Raw genomic sequence first — 25740 nt, 5'->3', positions numbered from 1 at the left:
GCACTGAGGGGCACACAATGTGGCATGGCATGGCTTTTGTCACCTGAGCCAGAGCCGCGGCCTCAACATCAGGCCATTGTCACCGTGCCGGAGCTGGTGAAGGGGCATGGGGGTCGGGGGCTTGAGGCAATTCTTGCCTCAATGCGACTGAGCAGAGACCAGCAAGCTGCCATCCAGACAGCCACCGGAGGACAGCGGACAAATCCTCTGGCAGTTACACAGGCGGGGCAGGTTGACAGCCAGCAAGTTTGGTGCTGTGCTGCGGTCGGGACTTTCATCCACTCCATGCGCGTCCCTCATGAAGAGGGTGCTCGGGGGGTACAACTTGGACGGAGTCATGGCTGTCAACTGGGGGGTTTTAAACGAGGCCGAAGGGGTGAAGGCTTTTGTGCAGGCCTATCAGGAGACAGTGTTCGAGTCTGGTCTCTTTGTGAGTGAGTCAGTGTTTTGGGAGCATCCCCCGATGGACTTGTGCAGCCATCTGCCATGCTGGAGGTGGTGTCCACCATCATTATATAGGATATATATATATTTGTATACATATCTGTAAATTGTATAATTTTATTTGATTTAAAAGTATTTTTGATCTCTCTGTCTATAAACACAAACTGAGTAAGATTGACAATAAAGTTGACTTTGAAATTATATATATTCTTTATGAAAATAGTTGACTGTTGGAGAAATGAATCCAAATGAAACGTTGGACTGAACTACAACTACGCCTTTAAATCTCTACGGACTGTTTTTCAGTGGGATGGCAAGTTCCTATCTTTAAACATTTATTAGTTTTTTCTCAGAACAGATTTGATTTTCTGAAGTTAATTTAACTTAACCATGTAAGGTCATTATTAAAAAGGTACAATCAATTTGTTTAGGGTTGACTAAAATAATGAAAAACATTCATTTGGATAATTTACTGACAGAATAAGAAACTCAATGATGCTCTACTCACCTGTTCCTTTTTATAAAGTGAAACAGTTGAAACGATAGATTTTAGTAAACTTAAAAACAACCTTCTCCAAAAGCTATCAAGGAATATACCGAATACTTGTTTTAGAACTTTATTACATATTATTATATGAACCAGTTTAATCATTATAATAACGTAGGATTGCAACTCTTTGAAACTGTAGGTGGCTCTTAAAAGAGCCGTTGTGTTTGGGTGTGCTGGTCTCAGGTCAGTTTAAGTCCTCTCTCGTGGATGCAGCGGGCCAGCTGGATGTCCTTGGGCATGATGGCGACCCTCTTTGCTTGGTTCATCTTACTGGGGGGCAGCTACATGGATGTCGGTGCAGTCCACAATCATTGTGCAGTTGAAGGCAGAATGGATGAAGGCAGAATGAATTTATTATTGACTCCGAATGAAGCACAACTTCATGTCATACAATACATTGACTTTGTTTGTAATTGTGTAAAAAAATAAAGCATTGATTAGCAAGCAGGACCTGCAGGAACAGAGCACGGTGATGGATGGAGCTGGGAAGAGAGAAGAATAAAGAAAACCGATCAACTTTATTATCGGATATTAAAAATTCAATTTCAAAACAAGTTGCCGCTCCTACAGTTTTCTAGTATGTAAAGATGATTTCACTTGACCTATGCAAAATATCACACTCAATTTCATGTGTGTCTCTGGGGGGTGCATTGTGCCTTTGATGTATATAAATAATATACCATAACCAAATACTATTACGTACAGTGGAAATCAGGTTGCCAGAGCAGTCCAGTGTGCATGTTCCTCAGGGTCTCAGCAGTTACAGGTGAGGTAAAGAAAATAAAAGAGAAAAAGGTCAGTAACAACACTTTGAATAATTATCTCTTTTAATAATGTTCTCTCAGTAATCACTCAACTACTGTCTTTCCAACAAACAGATTGACTCACTATCATCACAATGAAACACGTCCAGAAGAATGGACCACAGATGGAAATTAGCTATTAGCTATAATCTGGCATATTGCATCTCTTCTCTTTGCTGCGATTAATGTTTTTGTATGCATGGTCCTTCTATAAATAAATAAATGTCATGCAAAGCTGCCTGCCTGCATTCCTTCCTTCGACTCTCCCTGAACTGCCTGATCTTTTAATGTTCAATGTTAACCATTTGAGCAGATAGCATTAAGTAGAAAAGATCGCAGATGCTAATGTGCCGTTAGCCTACCTCCCGCCCCCTTAGCACCTGGTGGAGGGGGCGATAGGCTCCTCTTCAAATGTTTCACAAAATACTTAGCATCATGACTACTCTTACTGTTTAACATGTGGGGTTACTTCATGTTAAGGCTAATACAAATGACAAGGCTAAGTAATGTGATGCTAACTAACGTGCTCGCTACTAGCTAGGTAGCTAACTTGACTGTGTTCCATGCACAACAAGTGTATTACCTGATATGTCTGATCCAACGACTCCTGGCCCTTTCATCAGACGGGAAGCGATAGAACGAGCTATGATCTATAAGTATGATCACTTATGTGATTACAACCTGGTACAAAGCACACGGGCATCTTGTAAAAGTGAATTTATTTTTAGCAATCTCTTATTTATTGGAGGGAATAAATCAGTTATGAGATCTTCTTCTTCTTCTTCGCTTTAATTACGAGTCGCAACCACTTGGAGCATTATTGCCTGTGACATCACTTACGCGACCCAGAATGGGATTTGGGATTTGTAGTCTTTGTAGTCGCGTATTTTTCATAGTCTTATATTTCAACAGTTTTACGACAAAATGTGACTTTTTTGACATGGAACTTATTGTTTAAGATTGACAAACATCACATGTGTAGTTCGTGGCACAATTCAAACGGGATCAAAAGATACGTTTTCTCTCTCCATTGAATTCAATGTAAATGTTTCGCTTCCGGGGTCCCATGGGCCGGAAGTAGATGGGCGTGACTTCGCCTCTCTATAGAGAACCGCAGTGACGCGTCGTAAAACCCGGAAGTAAACTTCTTCCGGTTCCTTCGTGAAAAACCAATGCAAATTCTCCATAGGATTTTGGAAAATAGCTCGAAATAAGGTCGGTGGTTGACACACATTTAAGAGAGGGATCACGTTTTGTTCAGCCGAATAATCTCCACATGTCTATCTTACTTTTATCATTTTTGAATCATAAATCTAGTCGCCAAAAGCGAAATGCTAATGTTATGCTATAAACGAACTACAAGCCAGTACAGCAGCAGGTCGCGCATGACTTCAACGTCACGCCAACTTAAGATCGTTTCAACTGACTTGCACTGAAACTGCACTTTGAACACTTTAAATATATTAACATTTTAAACTGTATACCCCGTTTATCTAGGCCCTTTTTGTTTTATGTATAGGCTACATGTCACACTGTGGGAAACGAAATTTCGATATTTCTGGATGTATAACACATGTAGAATTTTTTACAATAAAGCTGACTTTGACTTCCGCATGCTTGCATATTTTAACAAAGCTTTTCATTTTAGCCACACTGAATTTAACTAGAAGTCATGGCTGTGTCAATGACCAGTCTGATATCGTTTTACAAAGATGACAAGAAGAGTGTAGATAGAGGAGAGAACCACTACAAGTCAGGACACGTAAAACAGTGCAGCCTAGATGAAGGTGTGCTTACCGGTGTTGTCAGGGCTAGCATGAGGGACAAGGTTTATAGAGTGTCGGTGAGTAGTGATTGCAAGAGTACCGTTAACCAGAGTTAATTTATTCACATTAATTCCCATCAACAAATCCATTTTATGTGTCACATGAAATCTTTATTAGGCAAGGCAAGTTTATTTATATAACACTTTTTAACACAAGGCAATTCAAAGTGCTTTACAAAAAATGAAAGACATTAAGAAAATGGCATTTAAAATTAGTCATTAAAAAGAAAAGCTAATAAAATAAACATTAAAAGAAATACATGGATAAAAGTTACAGTGAAATCTAAGATATGAATAGTTCAATTAAAAGCAGCGACAAAAAGAAAAGTCTTTTTGCTGGATTTAAAAGTAGTCAGAGTTGCAGCGGACCTGCAGGTTTCTGGGAATTTGTTCCAGATATATGGAGCATAATAACTGAACGCTGCTTTACCATGTTTAGTTCTGACTCTGGGGACAGGAAGCTGACCCGTCCCTGAAGACCTGAGAGATCTGGATGGTTCATCATTTAGCAGGAGGTCAGAAATGTATTTTGGGCCTAAACCATTCAGTGCTTTATAAACCAGCAGCAGTATTTTGAAATCTATTCTTTGACACACAGGAAGCCAGTGTAAAGACTTCAGAACAGGAGTGATGTGATCCACTTTCTTAGTGTCAGTGAGGACTCGAGCAGCGGCGTTCTGAATCAGCTGCAGCTTTCCAATAGATCTTTTAGTGAGACCTGTGAAGACACCATTGCAGTAGTCGAGTCTACTGAAGATAAAAGCATGGACACATTTTTCCAAATCCTGCTGTGACATTAGTCTTTTAATCCTAGATATGTTCTTTAGGTGATAGGCTGATTTAGTAACTGTTTTAATGTGACTGTTGAAACTCAGGTCAGAGTCCATGACTACACCTAGATTTCTGGCTTTATCTGTTGTTTTGAACATTGCAGACTGAAGCTCAGCGCAACTTTTAAACGTTCTGACTTGGCTCCAAAAACCATTACCTCAGTTTTATCTTTGTTTAATTGGAGAAAGTTCTGACACATCCAGTCATTGATTTGTTCAATGCACTTACCCAGTGTTTGAATTGGAGCATAGTCTCCTGGTGAAATGGTTACGTAAATGTGTGTGTCATCTGCATAGCTATGGTAACTTATTTTGTTGTTCTTCATTATCTGAGCCAGTGGTAGCATGTAGACGTTAAAGAGAAGAGGCCCCAAGATTACAAATATTACACACCAGAAAACACAGAAATATCCATGAAATAAACATACAGTAGGCTATAAACAATTAAAGGGATAATTGGGAAGGCATTACAAATGTAAATATATTTTTAAATAATAAAACAATCCCACCACCACAGGTATCTACAGGAGAAGAGGGAATTCTCTCCACAAAATGTGAATGCCCACGTGGAGAATGGAAATGCAGTCATGCGGCTGCATTAGCCATCTTTGCCATCCACAATTTCAGCTGCACTGACACCCCGTCAGTGGAAGAAGCCAAAGGCAGCTAAACGTACACATTCAGTGGAGGAGCCATTTCCTCCAACCAATAAATAATTTAACAAGAGAGCCCACCTCCGAAGATCGCGACTGGCTGAGGGACAGACTCGGGGGAAGGTTCTCAGGAATTTCTTGGCTTCTCTCCCCCGAGCCAGAAGAGGAACACTACAGCTTGGAAACACTTACTGTTCCTGAAATTCTCAAATCTGTTGGGCATCAGGGACGTGAGGCAATTGTGGCAAGCATGGCATTGTCTGAGGAGCAACAGAGGGCAATTCAGGTGGCTACCACTGGTCAGCGAACCAACCCAAACTGGCATTTGTTCAGGAAAGGAAGGTTGACTGCCAGCAACTTTGGAGCTGTCCTGAGGTCAAAGCGTGTGACTGCTTCCCTTAGTTCCAGGGTGCTAGGGCAACAACAGGCCCTTGATGGTGTTTTGTCTGTACAGTGGGGGATGCGCATTCACACCGCAGTACTTTTCCCACAAAGGTTCATGAGAACTTAGTTCATGCGAACTCTTTAGTTCGCATGAACTAAGTACAGACCGCGTTCACACCAGAAAAAGTCCCTGGGGGAGGATTAGGCAAATGAAGCCGCTGACGTCACTTCTTCTTCTTCTGCTTTGGGTTTACTGGCAGGCCGCAAACCACTTCACGGCGTATACTGCCGCCCAAAGTCCCCGGCCGGAAGTCCCCGGAGTTGGGGAAGGCTTCAGTAGAAGCTGCTGGGAGTCCCAGCAGCTTCTACTGAAGCCTTCCGAGTAAATCGCCAGAACGCCGACACCTCCTCATCTCCACCGCTCCCATGTTTTATTTTGTGTTGCCATAAGTTAGTCTCTCTGCGTTTCTACGCTGAGCTAATGCTAATGATAATAATGCTAATGCGAGAATAATAAAATGGCGGCTTCACAAAACTTTTTGGGAGTTTTACGGGGCATGATTTGCAATCCGCCCAGCCAATCAGAAATATAGCTCTTTTCTCACAAGAGAGCCGCACGAAAGTCCCTGCTCTCTAGCAGGGACTTTCGAGGGGGTAAAAAGGTTCTCATGAACTAATTTTAGTACCGGCTCTTTTTGGTGTGAACGCGACAAAAGAGTTCTCATGAACTAAGTTCTCATGAACCTTTGTGGGAAAAGTACTGCGGTGTGAATGCGCCTATATGAATGTGAGGGCGTCAGGGCATTCACCACTGCAACCCAGATGCAGGTTCATGAGTCAGGTTTGTGGCTCTCCCAATAGGAGTGCATCTCCAGATGGTCTGGTAGGGTCTTCCGCTGTGCTGGAGGTAAAGTGTCCCTCCAGAGCCAGGGAAATGACAATTAGTGAAGCATTGCAAATCAAGGGCTTCTGTGTCAGTAAGGAGGGAGAAACATTCAGCCTGCGTGAGGAGCATCTTCACTGGCACCAAGTGCAAGGTCAGCTTCACCTCACTGCAAGAAAGAAGAAGAAATTAAAAAATTGTCAATCGTTTTTAATTTACATTTACTCGCCTTTGCAATGTTGTGGTTGTTAAGAGTGTTAGGCTTCCTGTCAGCTCGTCTGTTGGGAATATATAAAATATTAGTTTCATGGAAGTCACACCGTCACATATAAGAGCATTAAGACATACAGTACATAGCAGTAGCGTAGGCAGAAATGTACTTTAGGGTGGGCCTGTAAAAAATAGGGTGGGCCAGATTTTTCTTCTGCGCATCAGAAGCTAACAACAATCCCCGCCGGTACCGGTGGCAGATTACTTTTAGAATACTTTCTTTTTCCATAACAGATATGTTTTGGTGAACAGGAGACACGTATGTTACCGTTTTAATGGCTTATCAAGAGCACAAACACAACATCTTGGTGTCATTCTGGACAGCTCTCTCATCTGCACCCCACATAAAAAACATCACCCAGACTGCATTATTTGTACTGTCTTAAAACCTTTCCTTAGAATATGTTATGAATTGTAAGGTGTCCTTGGGTGTTTTGAAAGGCGCCCCTAAATAGAATGAATTATCATTATTATGTATTATTATTATTATTATTATTATTATTATTATCTGAAACGATGTAATAACTTTTAAAACTTTTTCCAGTCACTTGCCCCATGCATTCAGCAGCAGCAGGCCATTCACTTTGATTTGATCCCGTTATAAATGTCATCATTTCGACAATACATAAATGCTACATAAACGTTATCTTCCACATTTTATCCAACCATCTCCGTTTCTAACTTTCAATATATTTTGAAAGAGATCTCTCTCTCTCATCTGCGTGCGGGGGCGGGGCCTCACAGACACGCTGCATCTTTCTTGCTCACAGACATGCTGCAGCGCCGTGCAGTGTGCACACAGTTCTGCCGGTAATGAATATTGCATTTTGTGAGGAAACTTTTCCACCAATATATTCCAAAATGTATTCACTTCAGGTATTCCGTTACAACCCAACCCTGTGTATATCTCTCCGGACTGTCCACCAGCAGATGAAAACCACCCACTTCTCCACCTCTTCCAAGGGACGAGGGAACCGTGCGGCAGAGTTCCCGTTAACATTTTTTTTCTTCTGACAGCCCAGCAGCAGGAGAGGTGGGGAGAGGGAGACGTGGGGAGAGGGAGGCGGGGCTATTTCATCGTTATCAGAAAATGATCGTATAGATCGCTGCTAGATGAGGGCAGTCGGGCTCTTCTTGGAGTCTGGCTTTTTTTTTAAAAACCAAAGTGCATTAGTGAACTTTGAGCCATCATTTATTTTGCAGGCAGCTCTCTGCCTCTCTCACGTTATTATGGCGCGCGCCGGAACCAACAATCAGTTTTTAGCGTAAATGAGTTCGGTTCAGAGGACAAAGCACATACAACATTAATTAAACTCGATATTTGTTCACTTGAATTTCACTTTGAATGCTTGGATATTCTCAATGGGTGAATACATTTTTTTATAATAATAATAAAAAAAATTAAAAAAATGTTTAAATGACACCGAAGCTTTCTCAGGGTGGGCCAATGAGTAAACTGGGTGGGCCTGGGCCCTATGGTGCATAGGCTAAAACAAAACATCTAAAGATATAACCTTGCACTTTGTCTCGTGAACATTTTCACTATTTTGACATTTTTATAGATGAAAATTGAACTAAAGAAATAAAGGTAGATTAATCCATATTGAAAATAGGTGTCAGCTGCTACACTAATTATAATAGTTATATTTCTTAATTAATTAAGATAAGATATTACTGTATTGATCCCAATTTGAGAAATGTTTGTGTTGCAGCAGCATAACAAGAAAAACAAAATATAAGTTATTATATATACAAAAGTATGTGAGGGATGGAATATTAAATTGAATATAAATGTAAAATGTACATGTGATTTTACGTCCAAGAGAAGCTATGGAGCAGAGAGTTCTCTGCCAGCCTGAGGTGATTTGTTATTAGTTCAATATGTCAAACTGATTTCCCTGACTACAATCTTTAGTTACATGGTGAAACGTTATGCTGAGTACTAATTAGACTTCTCGTATAAGCCACACAGGTTTTAATAGGATGTATTCATTATCTTTAATGAATACCTACCCCCTACCTCACAGACCTGCTGCACCACCACACCCCTTCCCGCTGCCTCCGCTCATCAGAAGCCAACCTCCTTTCCATCCCCACCCGCACCAATCACCAGACCTGGGGGGACAGATACTTCTCCGTCGCTGCCCCCTACCTCTGGAACTCACTCCCCCAACCCATCAGAGACGGCACTGACCTCACCACCTTCAAAAAACTCACCTCTTCAATCTGGCTTTTAATGTGTGATTGTTTTTGTATTATTTGACTTTAACTATATATTTATTTGTTGTTCCTTTCTTTTATTTTCTCTTCACTATATCTGTAAAGCGTCTTTGAGCACCTGTAAAAGCGCTAACAAATTAAATCTATTATTATTATTATTATTATTATTTACTTATGTTGCGGTCTTTTCAGCAGCGCCATCTCTAAAACGGCGATACAGTCACTACCCATCATTTACATTTCACCGTGACATGGACAAAAATGTCACGTCAGCTTACCTCATGGCACGAATCCAGACTCTCCTTTGGAAAACATTGGCCGGGAAACGATAGAACGAGCACGTTTCATGCAAAGACCTGTGGCTGCAACCCGGAGCAAAGCAACAAACCATTGCGTAGCTAACTAGTAGCGCTAGCTTTAGCTAACGTTAGCTAACGAAACGAACTGCCGAGTAAAATTGGAAAACACTGGTAATTAATTATTCAATAATTTGTAAAACTACGGTGTTAAAAACGACAATTTCAAAAATACAGATTCTAATGGTCAGATATAGATATACAGATACTAAAGATAGGCAGGTACTTGCTTTCAAGCAGAACACAGGGGAAAACAAACTTAGCGGGAGTGTTTACGTGTTAGGCGTAATGACGTACAACGGCCTCGAAAATGTATGTAGTCCTATTCAGCCACTCGGTAACAACCATCGTTTTTCAGACACGTAAACTCTTCAAAAATCACCAGTGGGTTCACTGCTGATGTATTTAATGTCGTAGAACAAAACGTGATTTATCTCTTAAATTTGTGTCAACCACAGACCTTATTTCGAGCTATTTTCCAAAACCCTATGGAGAAAATGCATTGCTTTTTTGACGAACGAACCGGAAGTGCTAAAAATGCTAACTTACTTCCGGGTTTTACGACTTGGGATTTGTAAAACTTGTTTAGTTTGTTTGTGGAGTTAAGGCAGGAAATTAGCAAGGAGTGTCACATGGCCTACCTGTGACTAATGCAGCGCTCCTGCCAACATGCTGTAAAAGATACACACCCATTTAAATATAAGCTCCAATGAAAGGATTCTAGCATTTAGAGATCGGTTGAGCAGCAGAGATTCAAGAGGACGAAGTGTTAAGAGCATTATGGACTTTTCAACAACAGTGATCTTGGCAGGACTGATCGTAGCTCTGTTGTGGCTGTGCAGTGTCAAAAACAGAAGAAAGTATCGCCTGCCTCCAGGACCCTATGCGCTTCCTCTAGTAGGAAAACTTTCTCAAGGTAAGACTAAATGTAATCGGACAAGAATAATGAGAGATGACGTCAAACAGATTTTTTATCACAAGGAAACATTTGCATTAAAAAAGAAAGTTAATTTGCAGCCTTTAATTTCCCCAATGTGTTTTCTAGTTCAGTGAAACCTACGGTCCTGTGATAACAGTGTACCTGGGCTGGCAGCGGGTGGTTGTTCTGGTAGGATACGATGCCGTGAAAGAGGCTCTGGTGGACCATGCAGATGACTTCACTGGCAGAGGTCCACTGCCGTTTCTGATGAGAGCGACCCATGGCTACGGTAACAACAGCACCAATAATGTTTCTTTGTCAAGGGACAAGTGATTTCCGAATGGTTTTAGGTCTGCATGTCTCTGTGTTTACATGTATCTATAAGACCTCAGATCGTCACAAAACAACCATTTCCTTTTGTCAGGTTTGGGGATCAGTAACGGGGAACGCTGGCGCCAACTTCGACGTTTCACACAGACAACCTTACGAGACTTTGGGATGGGACGCAAAGGCATGGAACAGTGGATCCAAGAAGAGAGCCAACATTTGAGGGATCGCGTAAAAACGTTCAAAGGTGTGTTTTCAGCTGTTGTGGGAGACTGGAAGCATTGTTCGGATGTTTGCATCTCTCTTGCTTGAGCTGCACTCTTTAAGCCTTATCTCTTTTTGATGGCGGTTGGTTCAGAGTAAACACAGACTATGTTACACAATCGGCTTAAACAGTGAACCTTCATTTAAAGCCTTGATTGACTAAGAAAGCAAATTAAGCATTTTAAGCTTTATTTAAATCTGAACAATTGGCAAGCCACAAACTGATTATTTTAAAATGATATGTTGATCATTAACAGGTAATGACCTACATTAAGGCTTAAGCTAGCAAGAGTTAGGTGGATATTGATATCCTCAACTACAGTGGCGAGCCGTGACTTTTATACCTAGGCCCTCTGACCCCCCCTTCCCTCGAGAAAAAAAAGAAGAGATATTACGTCACAGCGTATACTTCAGCGGAATATCAAAACAACGGCCCGGGGTGCAAAACGCATCAATGACAGCGACCCTCTACCACACAGAACAACACCATTCATATAAACACTGTGAACTATCATGACAGGGCACCCACAGCCAAGTAACAATTACAAATGAATTAAGTCTGCACGGCGGCCCTCATTGAAAATGACTTAGGCCTACCTTTGATGATCAAATCACTTAAACACAAAGTCCATCCTCCTGTCCTTTTGGATGAAGCACTTGATGGCGGGGTCATTCAGCTGATCCTTTGCCACTCCAGTTTATCATTGTAACTCAATCTTGAAAATGACTCGGTTAATAATTTCACAACGATGTCATCACTATCACTGAAGTGAGTCATCATGAACGAACTTATGCTAATTAAATTCATAAAACTATCGTTTAGATTTATGATTCGAAAATAATAAAAGTAGGGTAGACATGTGGATATTATCCTGCTGAACAAAACGTGCATTTATCTAACAGGTTTGTTTTCCACAGACCTTATTTCGAGCTGTTTTCCAAAATCCTCTGGAGAAATCCCATTGCTTTCTGTCGAGGTAATCCGAGCGCAGTTTACTTCCGTGTTTTAGGAGGCGTCAGTGCACCACTTGCATAGACCTCACAGCGGGCGGAACTTGTGATAAAGTCAGCGAAAATAAAGCACGCCCATTTAGAGGGAAGATATGATTGGTCAATTGTACTGTCATTTGACATTACTCTCTCGTTGAGTTACTATAGCGGGCCCTCTGTGAATGTAGAGAGGGACCAACAAGCTCTCCCGTCTTCACAGTAACTCGCAGAGACAGCATTTAACCCTTCACATTCCAACAGAAACTGAACAGGCAGATTCGAAGGATTTATTTCTTTGGAAATATTATTTGAAATACAATTAATTAAAGTTATTTAATTGTAAAACTAATGAAAAATGTAACAACAAAAAAATATTTAAAAAAAACGTTTTTTTTTTTTAATGTTTTCAAATATTATTTTTTAGAATATCTTAGGCCCTCACAGAGGCTCGCCACTGCTCAACTAAAACCCACGCAAGGTTGAATGGCAGTTGGACTTCAATCCGTGTATCTAGTATCTACCGTCCATTTGTTTTTCAAGTAAAGTCAGTAAACGGAAGAGAGGCGTTTTTGCTTTTTTGGGGCGGGGCGAAACTCACGGAAATGATTTCAAAACAAAAGCACTCGTTTGCTGAAATCACACTTTGAATCACTACAGTATCCTGCTGAAGGAACGGTGATTATTATAAACAAGCGGAATTTACAATTTAGTGATCACAACGAAAACGGCCAAGACACATATTGAGCCCAGAAAATGGATGTTATTAAGGGCTGTAAATATAATAAGCCGCTAAACATTGTTAGGAGATTTAAACTATACAGCGATTCTGCACTGGTCACTCAGCCGCCTCTCGCGTTTGTTTTTTCAAATCAGCTGCTCTTCATTATTCCTGCTATATTTGACAGTGATATATATATTTTTTTACCACAAGTTCTTAAGGAAACTGACACTGTTGGACTCGATACTCGTTTGACTTCTACCAGAAATAAAATGAAGTACTTTGCCTGTGTAGCTACTAATACAATAATCCTCTGTCAAAGTCCCCTCCATAATGCATGTTTTTCTGCTATCCTTGAAATACTAATGGTAAAAATATAATGTTACCATTAGTTCTTAATGAAATTGATACGGTTTGACTTTGTATTAGTTAGCATACTATTGATTGACTTCTTACAGTGTTGTGACATTAACAGATACCACCTTTTTTAATATGGTATTTCAATTAAACAAAAACGCTGGTTCTAACTATGGTTCTTCTAACACATCCAAAGTGAGCTTAAACATGTTCAAACCCAGGGGCGGACTGGGACACAAATTCAGCCCGGGACGTTCAGACGCACCGGCCCACACACCGGGCCGCCGCCCACGCATGCGGGCCACCCTTGTAGCCTACAGATACATGATACATCTACTATGCTCATATACTGTACTGTTATGGCTAGATTCCCCAGAGTCAAGCCATAACATAAAAGAGATGGACAACAGGAGTAAGGTGCAAAATGAAACCTTCCTTTAGTTAAGGTTTCTTAAAAATGTCCGTGTCATGTGTGAAGTGTGTCAAAGTGGCTGACTGTAGGAGTCAGTAACGTGAATGTACAATTTGGATTAAGGACAAAGTACAGCAAATGGGTATAGTCAAAAATGGTTGCCTGTGCCTGGCTGTAAACAAAAAGAAGTGCCAATGCACAAGCAGCTCAGATATTCAATCAATGCCATGTGGTCTAACCAACAAATGATTCTAATAGTCATCATGAGAGCACTTGTCCAGTATTAAACTTCAAGGAATACAATATCATGCACAGTAATGTCAATCACTAAAATGAATGCAATAGTGAATTGGCTACACATCTCTGTGTCCTTATTATTAAATATTAATATTATTGAATATTAATATTATTTAATATAATTATTTAAAATTATAATATTAATATTATATAATTTAACTTGGAATATCATGAGCGTATGACTCTATCCTAATTCATCTAACTGTATGCACAATATAATAGTCTGGCCAGCCCTGCAGCCCGTTCTAGGTTCTGATTGGCTCTCTAGGTTGGCATTCTAGCTTCTGACTGGCTGTCCAGGTTGTCAATCACAGCCGTGGGCATATTATACTAGTCGTAACATCGCTAAACTTTTTTCTTGATGGTTTTCTCAGTCAACTAATGCTATTGCTAACAGTAACATACATTAACAAGCCCTGCACACTGCACCTGCTGTCATTATATGCCGGGTCTGTGGTTCATCATTTTCCTTCTCATCCTCCTCCTTATTATTGCGACTGGGAGCGGGAGCCCTTCTACTAAACAGTTCTGTGATTTTCGAAAATGTTCCAGCATCTGCGTGTAGCAATTTTCGTTTTTTCATTCTGGCTTTTTCAACCCCACCCTTTCTTTTTTTACTGTTCTCCATCTTGTCTTTCTCAATTTTGCTAGCTGATGAGTGGACCTCTGACGCGGGCCTCGCCCTCTTTCCAATGGGAAGAGACGACTCATCTCTCCCGGCCCAACCCCTTTAGTTAATCTATTAGCCTACTTTCGAAAACATAAGATTGACAAGTTTGACAACCTATCAATAGCCCCGTTTACATGAAATGCTTTTCTGATCGTATCTGATCACTAAATAAAGCGATCCACGTTCACTCGTATACATGGGCCAAGCATTAAGCTGATTACAATTTCACCTGTACCGAAGTGGGGCGATCGGAGTGGGGCAGTGGGCCGCGTCGCGTGGTCTGACCGAACCACTTCGGTACCGGGCTACCGGCCCATCGGGATTCGTCCCGAACCTCCCGATGGCCAGTCCGCCCCTGTTCAAACCCCAGCAAAGTTAGCCGTTTTTAGCATTTGAAAAAGAGTTGTATGGCAGGTAAGATGAATTCTCAATGGATGTTGTGACCTGCCAACACCACCTTTTGTAAGATGAGTCCAACTGTGTTTCCCTCTTCCCTTCCAGCCAAGCCATTTGACCCCTCATTCTTGTTGAGTCTCAGCGTGTCCAACGTGATCTGCTGCCTGGTGTTTGGCCAGCGCTTCAAATATGAAGATGAGAAGTTCCTGTCTCTTCTGCAGATAATAACAAACACCTTGAGATTTGCTAGTAGTCCCTGGGGTCAGGTAAGGGGAGGCCCGAATCCTACTTAATATCATGTCTATGATTAAGTTAAATAGAAGTTGGGACAGGTAATGGTGGAAATATTCAGAGAGAATACTGTAAAGATGCATTCACATCATACTGTGTGTGCCTCTGCTGATGCTTTAGCGCAATCTCTCAAAATAGTCTCCAAGCGCTGCGCTCAAAGTTTAAATTATTTAATGAAATTCACATTGCGTTTCATGTGAATGCAGCTTAACAATAATATACAGCATTTTGCAACGATAGCCACAACACACTGAATACATTATGAACCCCTATGGAACAAAGCTTGAGTGTACTGTCTGCCTCCCTGATACAGATGTACAACGTCTTTCCCCGCATCGTGGAGCATCTTCCCGGCAGCCATAACACTGCTTTTGCCCGGATTGAGGAGATAAAAGGGTTTGTGTCGATGCAGATCCAAGAGCACAAAGAGACAATGGACCCAAGCTCACCGAGGGACTTTATTGACAGCTTTCTCATCCGAAGCAATCAGGTAGGACTGGACCATTTGCTTTGTTTAAGGGTCCCATGTCATGCTTTTCCGGTTATTCCCCATCCCCTTGTGTGTTATGTAGCTTTGGTCTAAACGGTCTGCAGAGTCACAAACCCTCAAAGTACACCCTATAGCGAGTAAAACTCTAACACAGAAAAGACCTGTCTATGCTTCCCCAGAACACCTCGTTGGAATTTTTTTTCTTCCTGAGTATAGTGACGTAGGCAAGGCAAGTTTATTTATATAGCACCTTGCTTTCAACACAAGGCAATTCAAAGTGCTTTACAAAAGTGAAAGACATTAAGAAAAAACGTAACGATACCCAGGTCCAAATGGAACAATCCTAGGAGCTCCTCACACACATGAATACACATACTATAGAGATGCTGTATGAGAAACCAATGTGATTTTGGAACATTGAATAATGTAAATCTATTCTAGTAGACCTCAACAATGGAATTATGATCAGTAGAAATGGCCATGGGACCTTTAAGAAACCCGAGACCACACTGCAGTATAACTTTGATCCTGGAATTTCTTAAAATTCCTCTGTATCCAATTAGACATCCTTTAACATTAATTTGAATGCTAAGAAAGGTTTCCCTGATGTACTATGGCAGATGTCATCAGAAAAAAATATATTTGCTGTTTGCTGTGCATTTTGTATTATTTATACCAATATAACATCTCAGGAAAAGGACATTCCTTCAACGGAGTTCCACCATGAAAACTTGGTCTCGACTGTGCTGATTCTCTTCCTGGCAGGAACGGAAACAACCAGCTCAACCATTAGATATGCTCTCAGTTTGTTCATAAAATACCCAGACATTCAGGGTAAGTCCCCCAACAGGAAACACAGCCCTTTTTGACCAGTTCTACAAACATCTATAATCCAGTATTTACCTTTAATGTTTTGCTTGCTCCCGTACAGAGAGAATGCAGCATGAGATTGACACTGTGATAGGACAAAGTTGTCCTCGCATGGAGAACAGGAAGTCCCTCCCCTTTACTGATGCAGTCATCCATGAGGTGCAGCGCTTTCTGGACCTTGTCCCATTCAGCATCCCTCACTACGCTCTCCATGACATCTCTTTCAGGGGTTACACAATCCCCAAGGTATTGTCCATCCCAAGATATCATATCCAATGACAGAGACACATCCTTATTACACTAACATATCTCTCACATGTCTTAATAGGACACTGTGATTATTCCTTTGCTTCACTCTGTGCTGAAAGAGGAAAAGCATTGGGAGACTCCCTGGACCTTCAACCCTAAGCACTTCCTGGACCAGAATGACAACTTTAAGAAAAATCCTTCTTTCATGCCTTTTTCTGCAGGTAAAATGCGGCATTCCGCCAGTTGATACATCAACCCTTAGCATGCTGAGGAATATTAATATTAGTAGTTTTCTGTGTGAGTGTGTTTGACTCATTGCCCAGTAACAATCGTAAACGCAATTGTATTTTCATTTTGAAGTTTGTGGTTTTATCTCTTCACAGGGAAGAGAGCCTGTGCTGGCGAGTCTCTGGCTCGCATGGAGCTTTTTATCTTCCTAGTGTCACTGCTGCAGAATTTCACTTTTTCCTGCACTGGAGGCCCCGACACCATCAACCTCAATCCAGAGTTCAGCAGCTTCGCCAATATACCTCGCTCCTCCGAGATCATCGCCACGCCGCGTTGAGAACAGGAAGTCTATTTAGACTGAGCCTATCATTGATTGAAGCATTCTGAGTCGAGGACAACTCGATCACATATATTGCTTTTTTGTGATTTTGCACTGTTTGCTGTAAAGATGATGCTTGCTGTTACCTGGCGGATACATACTGTAAAGATACAACATAAGGAATGATTATGCATCCTCTTATCTTCTGCTTTGGTTGTCTTTTAACAATTCTTAGTTACTCAATTAACTATCAACATGCCGTCTTAAACAAAAACAAAAAAAAGTGTTTCTGAAATATGGATTTGTATACATACACATGGCAATAGATTACTTCTGTATACCTGTGGGAAAGTCTTTGTTGTGTTTGTGTATTTACTGAATTTATTCCAAGTAAAATTTCATTGGAAGAAAATCTATCAAACAAGAAAAAAAACACCCAACACATCAAATATATGATCTCTTTTTAAAAGATTATAAAAATCTCTGCTTTCCATTGGCATTTCAATCAAAGTCAGATCACTGAACCTTGAAAGAGATAAGGTACATTTGAGTCCTTTTCCTTTGACCTGTAAAACATCTTTCCAGAGGTGGAAACTTTACTTGAGTATTTCCATTTAATTGTTCTTTAAACTTCTACTCCACTACATTTATTAGTCATCTTTAGCTGCTTTTAACAAAATGCATCTCTACAAAATAAACTAGCGGACTAACTCTTTAAGCCACATAAGAGTCCAATTATTTAAATATTTTACAGAAAGTCAAACAGAACTTTGTTTGTCTATAACAGTGAAATGCTTTTTCAATATGTAAGTCTATTCTCCTCACTTTACCTGCACTATCTGATGTTGTTAAATGTAATTTTCCCCGTTGCGGAAAAATAAAGGATTTGTGATTCTTATTAATTATGCTGATACTACTTTTGTACTTTTTCTTAAGTAAGATTTTGAATGCAGGACTTTCACTTGTTGTGAGGGAATAATTTTAGCTTTACTAAGATATTTGACCTTTCGGCCTGTTGACGTTTTACGACCAAGCCGAAGTCTGTTATCTGTCTTAAGGAATGGGAAGTGTCAGCTTTTGCTGCCATTATCAGTTTTATGACCGGTCAACTCTCGGTCACAAGAGCCATAGAGTCAGATAAGGTGATTCAGTGCTTCCCGGTGATCACAGATGCCTTCCCCAATGTGTGGGTTGACTCCCTGTAAACTGGTTAAAAGGTCTACTAGGAGGAGAGGCTGATTCAGAATTGACATGGCAACCCACCCATGCAGTCAGAACTTTCTGCTGCTGTGACTTGTGATATGAATTCTCCGGCCGATGCTTGTAATAAACTGCCAGTGTTTGACATCAGAACTCCTGCTCGTCCCGTGTCTCTCTGAGTCCTGACTCTCCATTGCTTCAGAAGTTTCCCTTACAAATTGGTATTGTCGGCAGGATACCAACATATCTTCAGAGACTGGTAAGTGTAATTTCAAATCCACATTTGGACATTGCCAGAATCTGTGATTGACGGTATCCTAAAATTACCTGTGAAACTGAGCGGTTGTGTTTCATTTTTGGTTAATGAACATTTGGCTGATTGTCTCTGTGCATGCTGCTTGGGACAAAATTACCATACAAGCATGCACAGCTTATGTTCAGAGTAACCTTAAAGAAATACATCAGTAAAGTGGAACTTCTGTTTAAAAGTAATGTACAGATTTGTATTGCCAAATTCCAAATTCTGGGGGTTTCAGCGGCCAAACACAGCAGTTAAAAATTAGCAGCCAGAGATATTTCCCTCCATTGCCTCTGTGAGCACGGCTCCAGCAGCAGCCGGGGGTGTGTGTGTAAATACCTCCCCGCGTTTGGGTGGCTGCAGCCGTGCAGCTGAGAGGAAGAAAGTCACAGCCTTTTTGTCTATAAAGCTTTAACTCACACCACCGCCATCTCTATTAAAAACGAGATGGTCTAAATGCACCCGTTGTTTGCGACCGTCTTCTGCATTGCTGGTAAGGCTGGGGCAGCACGAGGTGCGTGCATCACCTGATGCGCCACAGCTCTCTACGCTGCTGGAGGAACATTTCCTACGTTGCTTGGAAGCGTTCCCTACTTTGCTGGATTCAGCTGGTGGCGGTCCGGGGTGCATACATAAAATGATAGGCTAATTGATCACAGGTGGGCAGTGGCAAGCAAGCGTAGAATCAAAACTGTGTTTCACCGTTGGGGTGAACTCAATGGCGGGTGTATAGGCTGGTCGTGTAGGACTACAGTTAACTGTGCTGTTTTTGGAGAGAAAGGGTAGCGGAAAAAAGTCTATGTTCTCCTGGTCGGGGGATCATAGCGCCACTAACTAGTGGTGTCGCAAGAGGATAAGCTAGTTATCGCTTTTGGACGGTCTTCAGGCACGATCTTAGCACTTGTACAAGGGTGGATGCGCGAGTCAAGATGCTCCATTTCAATAATTCCTTCCCCCCTCTGAAAACCTCCTAATTCGGACTAAATTGAGCTGAATGAACTTTGCTGTCACGCTGGTGTTTATTGCGAGTTCATGTTTGTTTGTCTAATTGTTTCTATATTGGTTTGCCTACCCGCCGTCTTGTGTATGCTTTGTAACAACTAATAATGAATCAGTCCATAGCCAGGGTAAAATGAACTAAACTTTAGTTATCTCACCAAAAGTAAATGACTTGAGAAAAATAAATAATGTAAAGATGTAAAGCAAAATTATACATTGTAGTCAGGGTTTCCGTTAGCCGGTAATTACCGTTTTTTAGCTGGTACAATTTATAAAAAACCGGTAAATTCAAAACCTGCCGGTCAAAATGTCTGGTAATAATTAGGGAGGCTCCGATAGATCGGCCGCCGGTCATTATCGTCGATATTCACTCTTAATAGTTTGATCGGTGCTCTCTATAAAGGCCGATCAGGAGAGCTGGATCTGATCGATATGGACATAAACGCGAGTGAAGTGTAACCGGACGCGAGAGAGAGATCAGATCAGCTGCTGAGTCTGACCGAGACACGCAGCTCTGCAGGATCACCTGAAGCCCCGCCCTCTGTTTAGCGGGCTGCAGGAGCTGCATGAGAAACTGACGGGCTGTCAGGAGAGAGAGGGAGGGAGAGGGGAAAAGAGAGGATGTAAACTTCTGAATAATGTACGTTATCTACTACAAGTAGTTTGTTTGAATGCAATAATTATGTTGTTTGTTGTTTGTGGAATAATTTATTGAAAAATGAATCTAAATTTTTCGATCTGTTACGATTATAAACTGAAGCAATATAAAAATGAGCCCCGTGAACTGAGTTTTAAACATCAGCATATCCGCTCATAGTCCGGTAAATTACCTGCTAACGGAAACTCTGCTACACAACTCTTATTATTATTATTGAAATATGACCGATAAGTTTCAAATTTGTCCGGTAAAATAAATTCTGCCCGGACATTTGACCGGCGAGAAAAAATCCTAGCGGAAACCCTGATTGTAGTATAAATGTGCTGCAAATGTGCTGCAAAAGGAAAATAAATAGCAAAAGAGTGTTTTTATGTCCTGCATCTGTCTTACACCCGGGACCCTCAGAGGCATCACTGCTGGTCATAAATACCGGCCTGAGGAAATCAGGGTTGCAAAAAAAATGGTCTGCTCAAATAGGTCAATGTTGTATTATTTGTTTCATTTATTCTTAATCTATGTATTGTATGGTAATAATGAATAAAAAAAAACGTAATGTATTGAACACATTCCGAAACAAAGCAGATAAGACAGAACTAGACTCAGACATAATTGTGATTGAAACCTTTTGCGCTGTTGCTGCAAAATGAAAACTTTGTTGATTGTCTATTCCAACTGGCCACTGGAATTGGACAATTGATATAAGTTGAAGTTCAATTACAGTTTTAAATATAGTTTAATATTCTTTATTAAACTGTTTCAAATTATTTCTAGTACAATTGGTCTATACAGACATTACTACAATTCTAATAGCTGTTAAATACTGAGCTTATGAACAATAGAGTAAAGGTCGCTGGTTAAGCCAGGATCAATATATTTGTTGAGGTTTTTATTGTGTACATAATAAATGTGTTTAAATGAATTGAGCAATTTTTAAAGGAGTATAATGTTGCAATCTCTTTAAGATAAGTAATTGTAGTTCCAAGATAGATGTTGTTTTCCCTGGGCCTCTCCTTCACAGGCCCACACAATAAATCATGAGACTTCCAAATCCGAACAGACAGAGATCAGTATCACAAATCCATGAAGGGGTTCTACTTGGCCCAATTTAAATACCATAAAGAGAGTATTCACCCAGCTGTTTTTATTTCTTAAAAAAAAAGTGTAGTCTAGTTTTCTTCGAGTTCAGTCTAAGCTACGAATTGTTTCTCATAAACATTGGCACCGCTGGTTTTAAAGAGCATCTTGCAGGGTTTTTTTTTTTTTACATTTATGCTTAAACTTGCTTGAAAATTACAATTAAAAAAGTGAATGTAGGATTTGATATGTTTTACGAGACATACAGTAAGGGCAGGAATTCAGAGAGCAATTTTGAGCTCTGCTCTTAAAAACGGCTTTTTTTTAAGGTCATACGTCAAACACATCATATTACATCACATGGGGTAAACATCTCCGCTCTCTGACCGCGGGTGTAGTTAGTAGTTGCGTTGAGTTGAGCGGTTGTGTTTTAGTGAGCTGGTATTTTTCGGTATTTTTACATTGTATTTCACCATTTGCAATCATGGTGCAGTATTGTGTTTGTGCAGGTTGCACAAATACCAGCCTGTCAGGACATCGAGTCCACAGTTTCCCTAACAGGAAAAGAAAGCTAGCTAACTTTCGGTCCTGGGTTCGTTTTGTGCAGACAAAGAGACTGAACTTCAATGCTGTGTCTGTGACGAAAAACGCGGTCGTTTGTGGCGCTCATTTTCGACCAGAGGATTATGAGTCAAGTGATGTGAGGGAGTGCAGTATGGGATATCGAAGCCAGGGCCGTGTGAGGCTGATAGCTAGTGCGGTTCCGTCAATACACACAGCTCCGGCAGCAGCAGCAGCAGCAGCAGCAGCAGCAGCAGCAGCAGCAGCAGCAGCAGCAGCAGCAGCAGCCGGTAGCAAATCCTCCAACAGAAAGAACAAGCAAGTCTCTGGCTCGGGCCTTTCACTCCTCATGGCCGTACCGACAGCCAGGTGCCCTCAATCAGTGCTGAACGTTAAAGGGACATACACACACACATCAGTTATCAGTTGAACATTTCCAATTACAGAAGCCGGTTTGTGTGAAGGCTTTGTCTGCATTAGCACTATACCCTATGTTAAACTTTCTACATGGAAAGCAAAATGCAGCATCAGCCACAACTGAATATTCCAGCCACTTTCTTCCATTAAACCAATTCTTGGTAAAGGTGCGTTTTTGGCCATTAATTATTCGGACAGGGTAGGACTGCAGGATAACCTGGGCTGGACCCTCTGTCCCAAGATCGTCAGGCGCAGTGGCATTAAAAGGTGGAGCTGGAGGCGGCTGTTGACCCATTCTAGTGCTTATTGTGGAACAAGATGCTCTGGCCGCCGCCGGGACATCTTCTCTGGCTGGTGGAGTTAACTTGCTAAATCCCTCTCTGGAAGCTCGGCCTTCACAATATCTTTGCTGCTGCCAGAACTACCAGCCTTCTTGTTGGACAACCACTTTCGGATATCCATCCTGACCTAAACGTGTCTTCTCTTTCTTCCTTTCCTTCTCACTGCTCTATAATCTCTTTGCTTCTTTATTCCGGATTTACCCCTCTCATTCTGTTCTTTTCCTTTGATCTTTAATAACAGATAGTACATTATTAGATGGCTGCACTTTGGTTAACAGACTAACTTTAATTTCCTCAATTCATAAATTGACAGGCTCTGTAATTATACCATAACCTTTTCTCCTCTATCCCTTAACTCGTCTTCCTATACAGATTGACATACTTAATTACTATCTACTCTAGTCATGTCAGGATTAAAGAAAAATGAATCATTAATCATCATTAAATGGTTGATTTTTTATTTTCAGAATTGAATGTTCAAACCAAGGCCTACAACCTGGCATTTCATAATAAAGTGACTAATATATAAACCAAATGTAATATTGGATAAAATACTACACCAAATGGACAGACACAGATTAAAAGCAAAGCCCCCTGGTTTGTCTCTAGAGTCTAACTGCCATGAGAAAAATCGGTACCACTTTACAATAAGACTACCCTTATAAAGGGTTTACGAATAGTTTGTAATTCATTTATTAATTAAGTTGTGAAAACTTTATAAATCATTAGTAAGCTTTTATAAGATTTGAGATAAACAGGGCAACTGTGACCAGTTGCTTGCCAAATAGTGAGCCCACATTTATCTGTACTGCTAAGCCTTATTCGAAATGTTAGTAACTCATTAATAATGGGAATGTGTTTTACACTTTACAATAAGGCTCCATTTTGGCAGTTATAAATATTAGTAACTCATAAATAAATGGTCATAAAGAGATGTCAAGAAACATCAAGATGGAAGGGGTCTAAGGACACAGGGTGTCGTATTGTCATACTGATATTCTGTACAAACTGTGAAGTCCACTGAGACAAATGTAACATTTGTGATATTGGGCTATATAAATACACATTGATTGATTGATTGATTGATTGATTGATTGATTGATTGATTGATTGATTGAATAATTGAAGGGGGGAATAAACTCACTGAACAACAGATACAAAGGATGCATGCTGATGAAGAAGACGAAGTAAGCTAGCCAATATAAGGCTTAGTCATCTTGCCAAATAGTGAGCCTGTGTTGACGTATGAAAACGATGTTAGAACTGGTTTATAAATGGTTCTTAATGATTAATAAAGTGTTTACAACTTAATTAATAACCTAATTATTTATGAATTCTTTATAAGGGTAGTCTTATTGTAAAGTGGTACCGAAAAATCGAATCAATGTTCCACAATCCATCACTAGATGTCAATCATTGTACAAATAGGCCTACGGTTTATATCATATACAACATATTATTATTATTATTATAATAATAGTAAAAATATAATCTAAACTAATGTAATTCCCCCCCCCCAAGCGCGTTACAGTTTCTCCACTGCAAGGCTTACCAGGTTGAAGAAGCCCTTTATCTGCCAGTTGCTTCAGTTTCAGCCTAAAGAGAAAAAACATTGAAGGTTAGCTGGGTTGCAAAGTTTTCACAAAATGATCAGAGAAACACTATTTTCGAGCATAAAATGGCGGCAGGCGGCGCGCTTTCTTCTTTTGTTACCGCATGGATGTCTGGGCATGTTTTATTAACTTAGAGGCATAGAGGATTTACGTTAATTGTATCCACTAACGTTGTGCCACAACCGTGCGTTCTGCATATTTTGTAAAAGCAAGCTAACTTGAAACCCATTGTAAAATGAATAATCTAGTATTTCAAGTGAGCTTGCTTTTACAAACATGCAGAACGCACGGTTATGGTAATTGTAGTGGATGAAATGAACGTAAATCCTATATGCCTCTAAGTTAATAAAATATGACCATACATGCATGCAGTAACAAAAGAGAAGAAAAAAAACTCCCGCCATTTGCGGTTCGAATTTTCCAGAGAACTTTTGCAACACAAACGTTCCACTTTGAGATATAACTTAAAGCAATATAAAATACTGTCTTACAGGTTTAAATAATTTTTCAAGTGAGGCAGATATTAAATCTAGGCTAGCTAACAAGAGCTCAAATCAAACTAACACACCATGCGACACAAAGAGCATTAGATGCAGAAATGAATAACAAATCATTTAAATACTGTGCAAAGGCAAGACGTAACTTACCAGAGTAACACGGTCAAATTCCGGCAGTGAGACTCGAGAGCACGGTGGGCAAACTTCTGGAAGTTTGAGTGATTTCATCCGAGAGGAGCTATAATGGCGGACTCAAATGAACGAACGCATGGGTGAGAGCAGTGAGGCACGTCGGGGTGCGGAGCACATACGTGATGACGTCAGACAGATTCAGTAAAAACATTTGAGTACAATACCCAATATGACCCAAAGTGGATGAATACTGTATACACAATGTTACAAATCAGTTCATAGTCATCAGAACATTAGCGGTGAAATAACTTTTATAAATGTTTGAGTTAAAACAACCCATATTCTTCAAGAAGCTTGTACTGTTCGGTCTTACGGCCCGTCTACACTACAGGCATCAAAAAATCTTGAAGCTGGGCATGTCTGAGGCTTGGCGATTTCTCGCGCCCAAGGCGCCCACCAACCAATCAGGAATCTTCCGCCCGCCCCCGGCATACAAAGCAATAGCAATGTAAAAACGAAGTAAACTGGATATAAAATCCCCAAACAGGCAAAAACCTACCAGTTTCATCCACTGTCTCTGCCACCTCCCTCCACGCCTCGCTCCTCCAGTTTGTATCCCGGTAGATGAATAGAGACTGATCATACAGCACCGGGTGATTCACTACTGCTCCATTTTTTTGAATATGAGGAAATGACCTGCGTAGTCTCTCCCAGCATACACGCGGTTTGATTGGCTAGCGCTTGTACTGTCAGATTTGCATAAACTGGATTTGATTGGCTGAGGCCAAGCATCGAGCATCAAAAGTTGATTGTTCAACTTTTGATGCCGATAGATGCTCGTGATGCTTGCAAAGCCATGCTCCCCACAATGCAGTTCGGCGAAGTTTAAAAATCTTCTACGTCACCCCATTCAAATGAATGGGCGAAGCGTTGAA

The 25740-nt window shown here is 40.7% G+C and overlaps 1 protein-coding gene and 1 long non-coding RNA gene across 2 annotated transcripts; one reads left to right on the top strand and one right to left on the bottom strand.

The window, feature by feature from the left end:
* Positions 1–1047: 1047 nt before the first annotated feature.
* LOC139434350 (uncharacterized) lies at positions 1048–2354 on the bottom strand. The gene is made up of 2 exons (XR_011643704.1): positions 1698–2354; positions 1048–1476 (listed from the first exon to the last, which is right to left on the bottom strand). It is a non-coding gene; the product is annotated as an uncharacterized lncRNA (long non-coding RNA).
* A 7644-nt stretch (positions 2355–9998) lies between these two features.
* On the top strand, positions 9999–17037 carry LOC117450989 (cytochrome P450 2F3-like). Its single transcript, XM_034089056.2, has 9 exons — positions 9999–10175; positions 10264–10426; positions 10562–10711; positions 14674–14834; positions 15173–15349; positions 16042–16183; positions 16281–16465; positions 16548–16689; positions 16852–17037. Exons 1-9 carry the CDS (start codon positions 9999–10001, stop codon positions 17031–17033), a joined length of 1479 nt encoding a protein of 492 aa, XP_033944947.1. The 3' UTR covers positions 17034–17037.
* Positions 17038–25740: the final 8703 nt, after the last annotated feature.

The sequence above is a fragment of the Pseudochaenichthys georgianus genome, chromosome 8, assembly GCF_902827115.2.
Source record: "Pseudochaenichthys georgianus chromosome 8, fPseGeo1.2, whole genome shotgun sequence".
NCBI lineage: Eukaryota > Metazoa > Chordata > Actinopteri > Perciformes > Channichthyidae > Pseudochaenichthys > Pseudochaenichthys georgianus.
This window is presented reverse-complemented; position numbering and strand designations above follow the sequence as displayed.

Bases quoted from the DNA above. Each gene is read 5' to 3' on its own strand.
- LOC117450989 (XM_034089056.2), top strand. From the start codon at position 9,999: ATGGACTTTTCAACAACAGTGATCTTGGCAGGACTGATCGTAGCTCTG. The intron at 16,184-16,280 runs GTAAGTCCCCCA...GCTCCCGTACAG, and splicing joins AAAATACCCAGACATTCAGG to AGAGAATGCAGCATGAGATT. The intron at 16,466-16,547 runs GTATTGTCCATC...ATGTCTTAATAG, and splicing joins GGGGTTACACAATCCCCAAG to GACACTGTGATTATTCCTTT.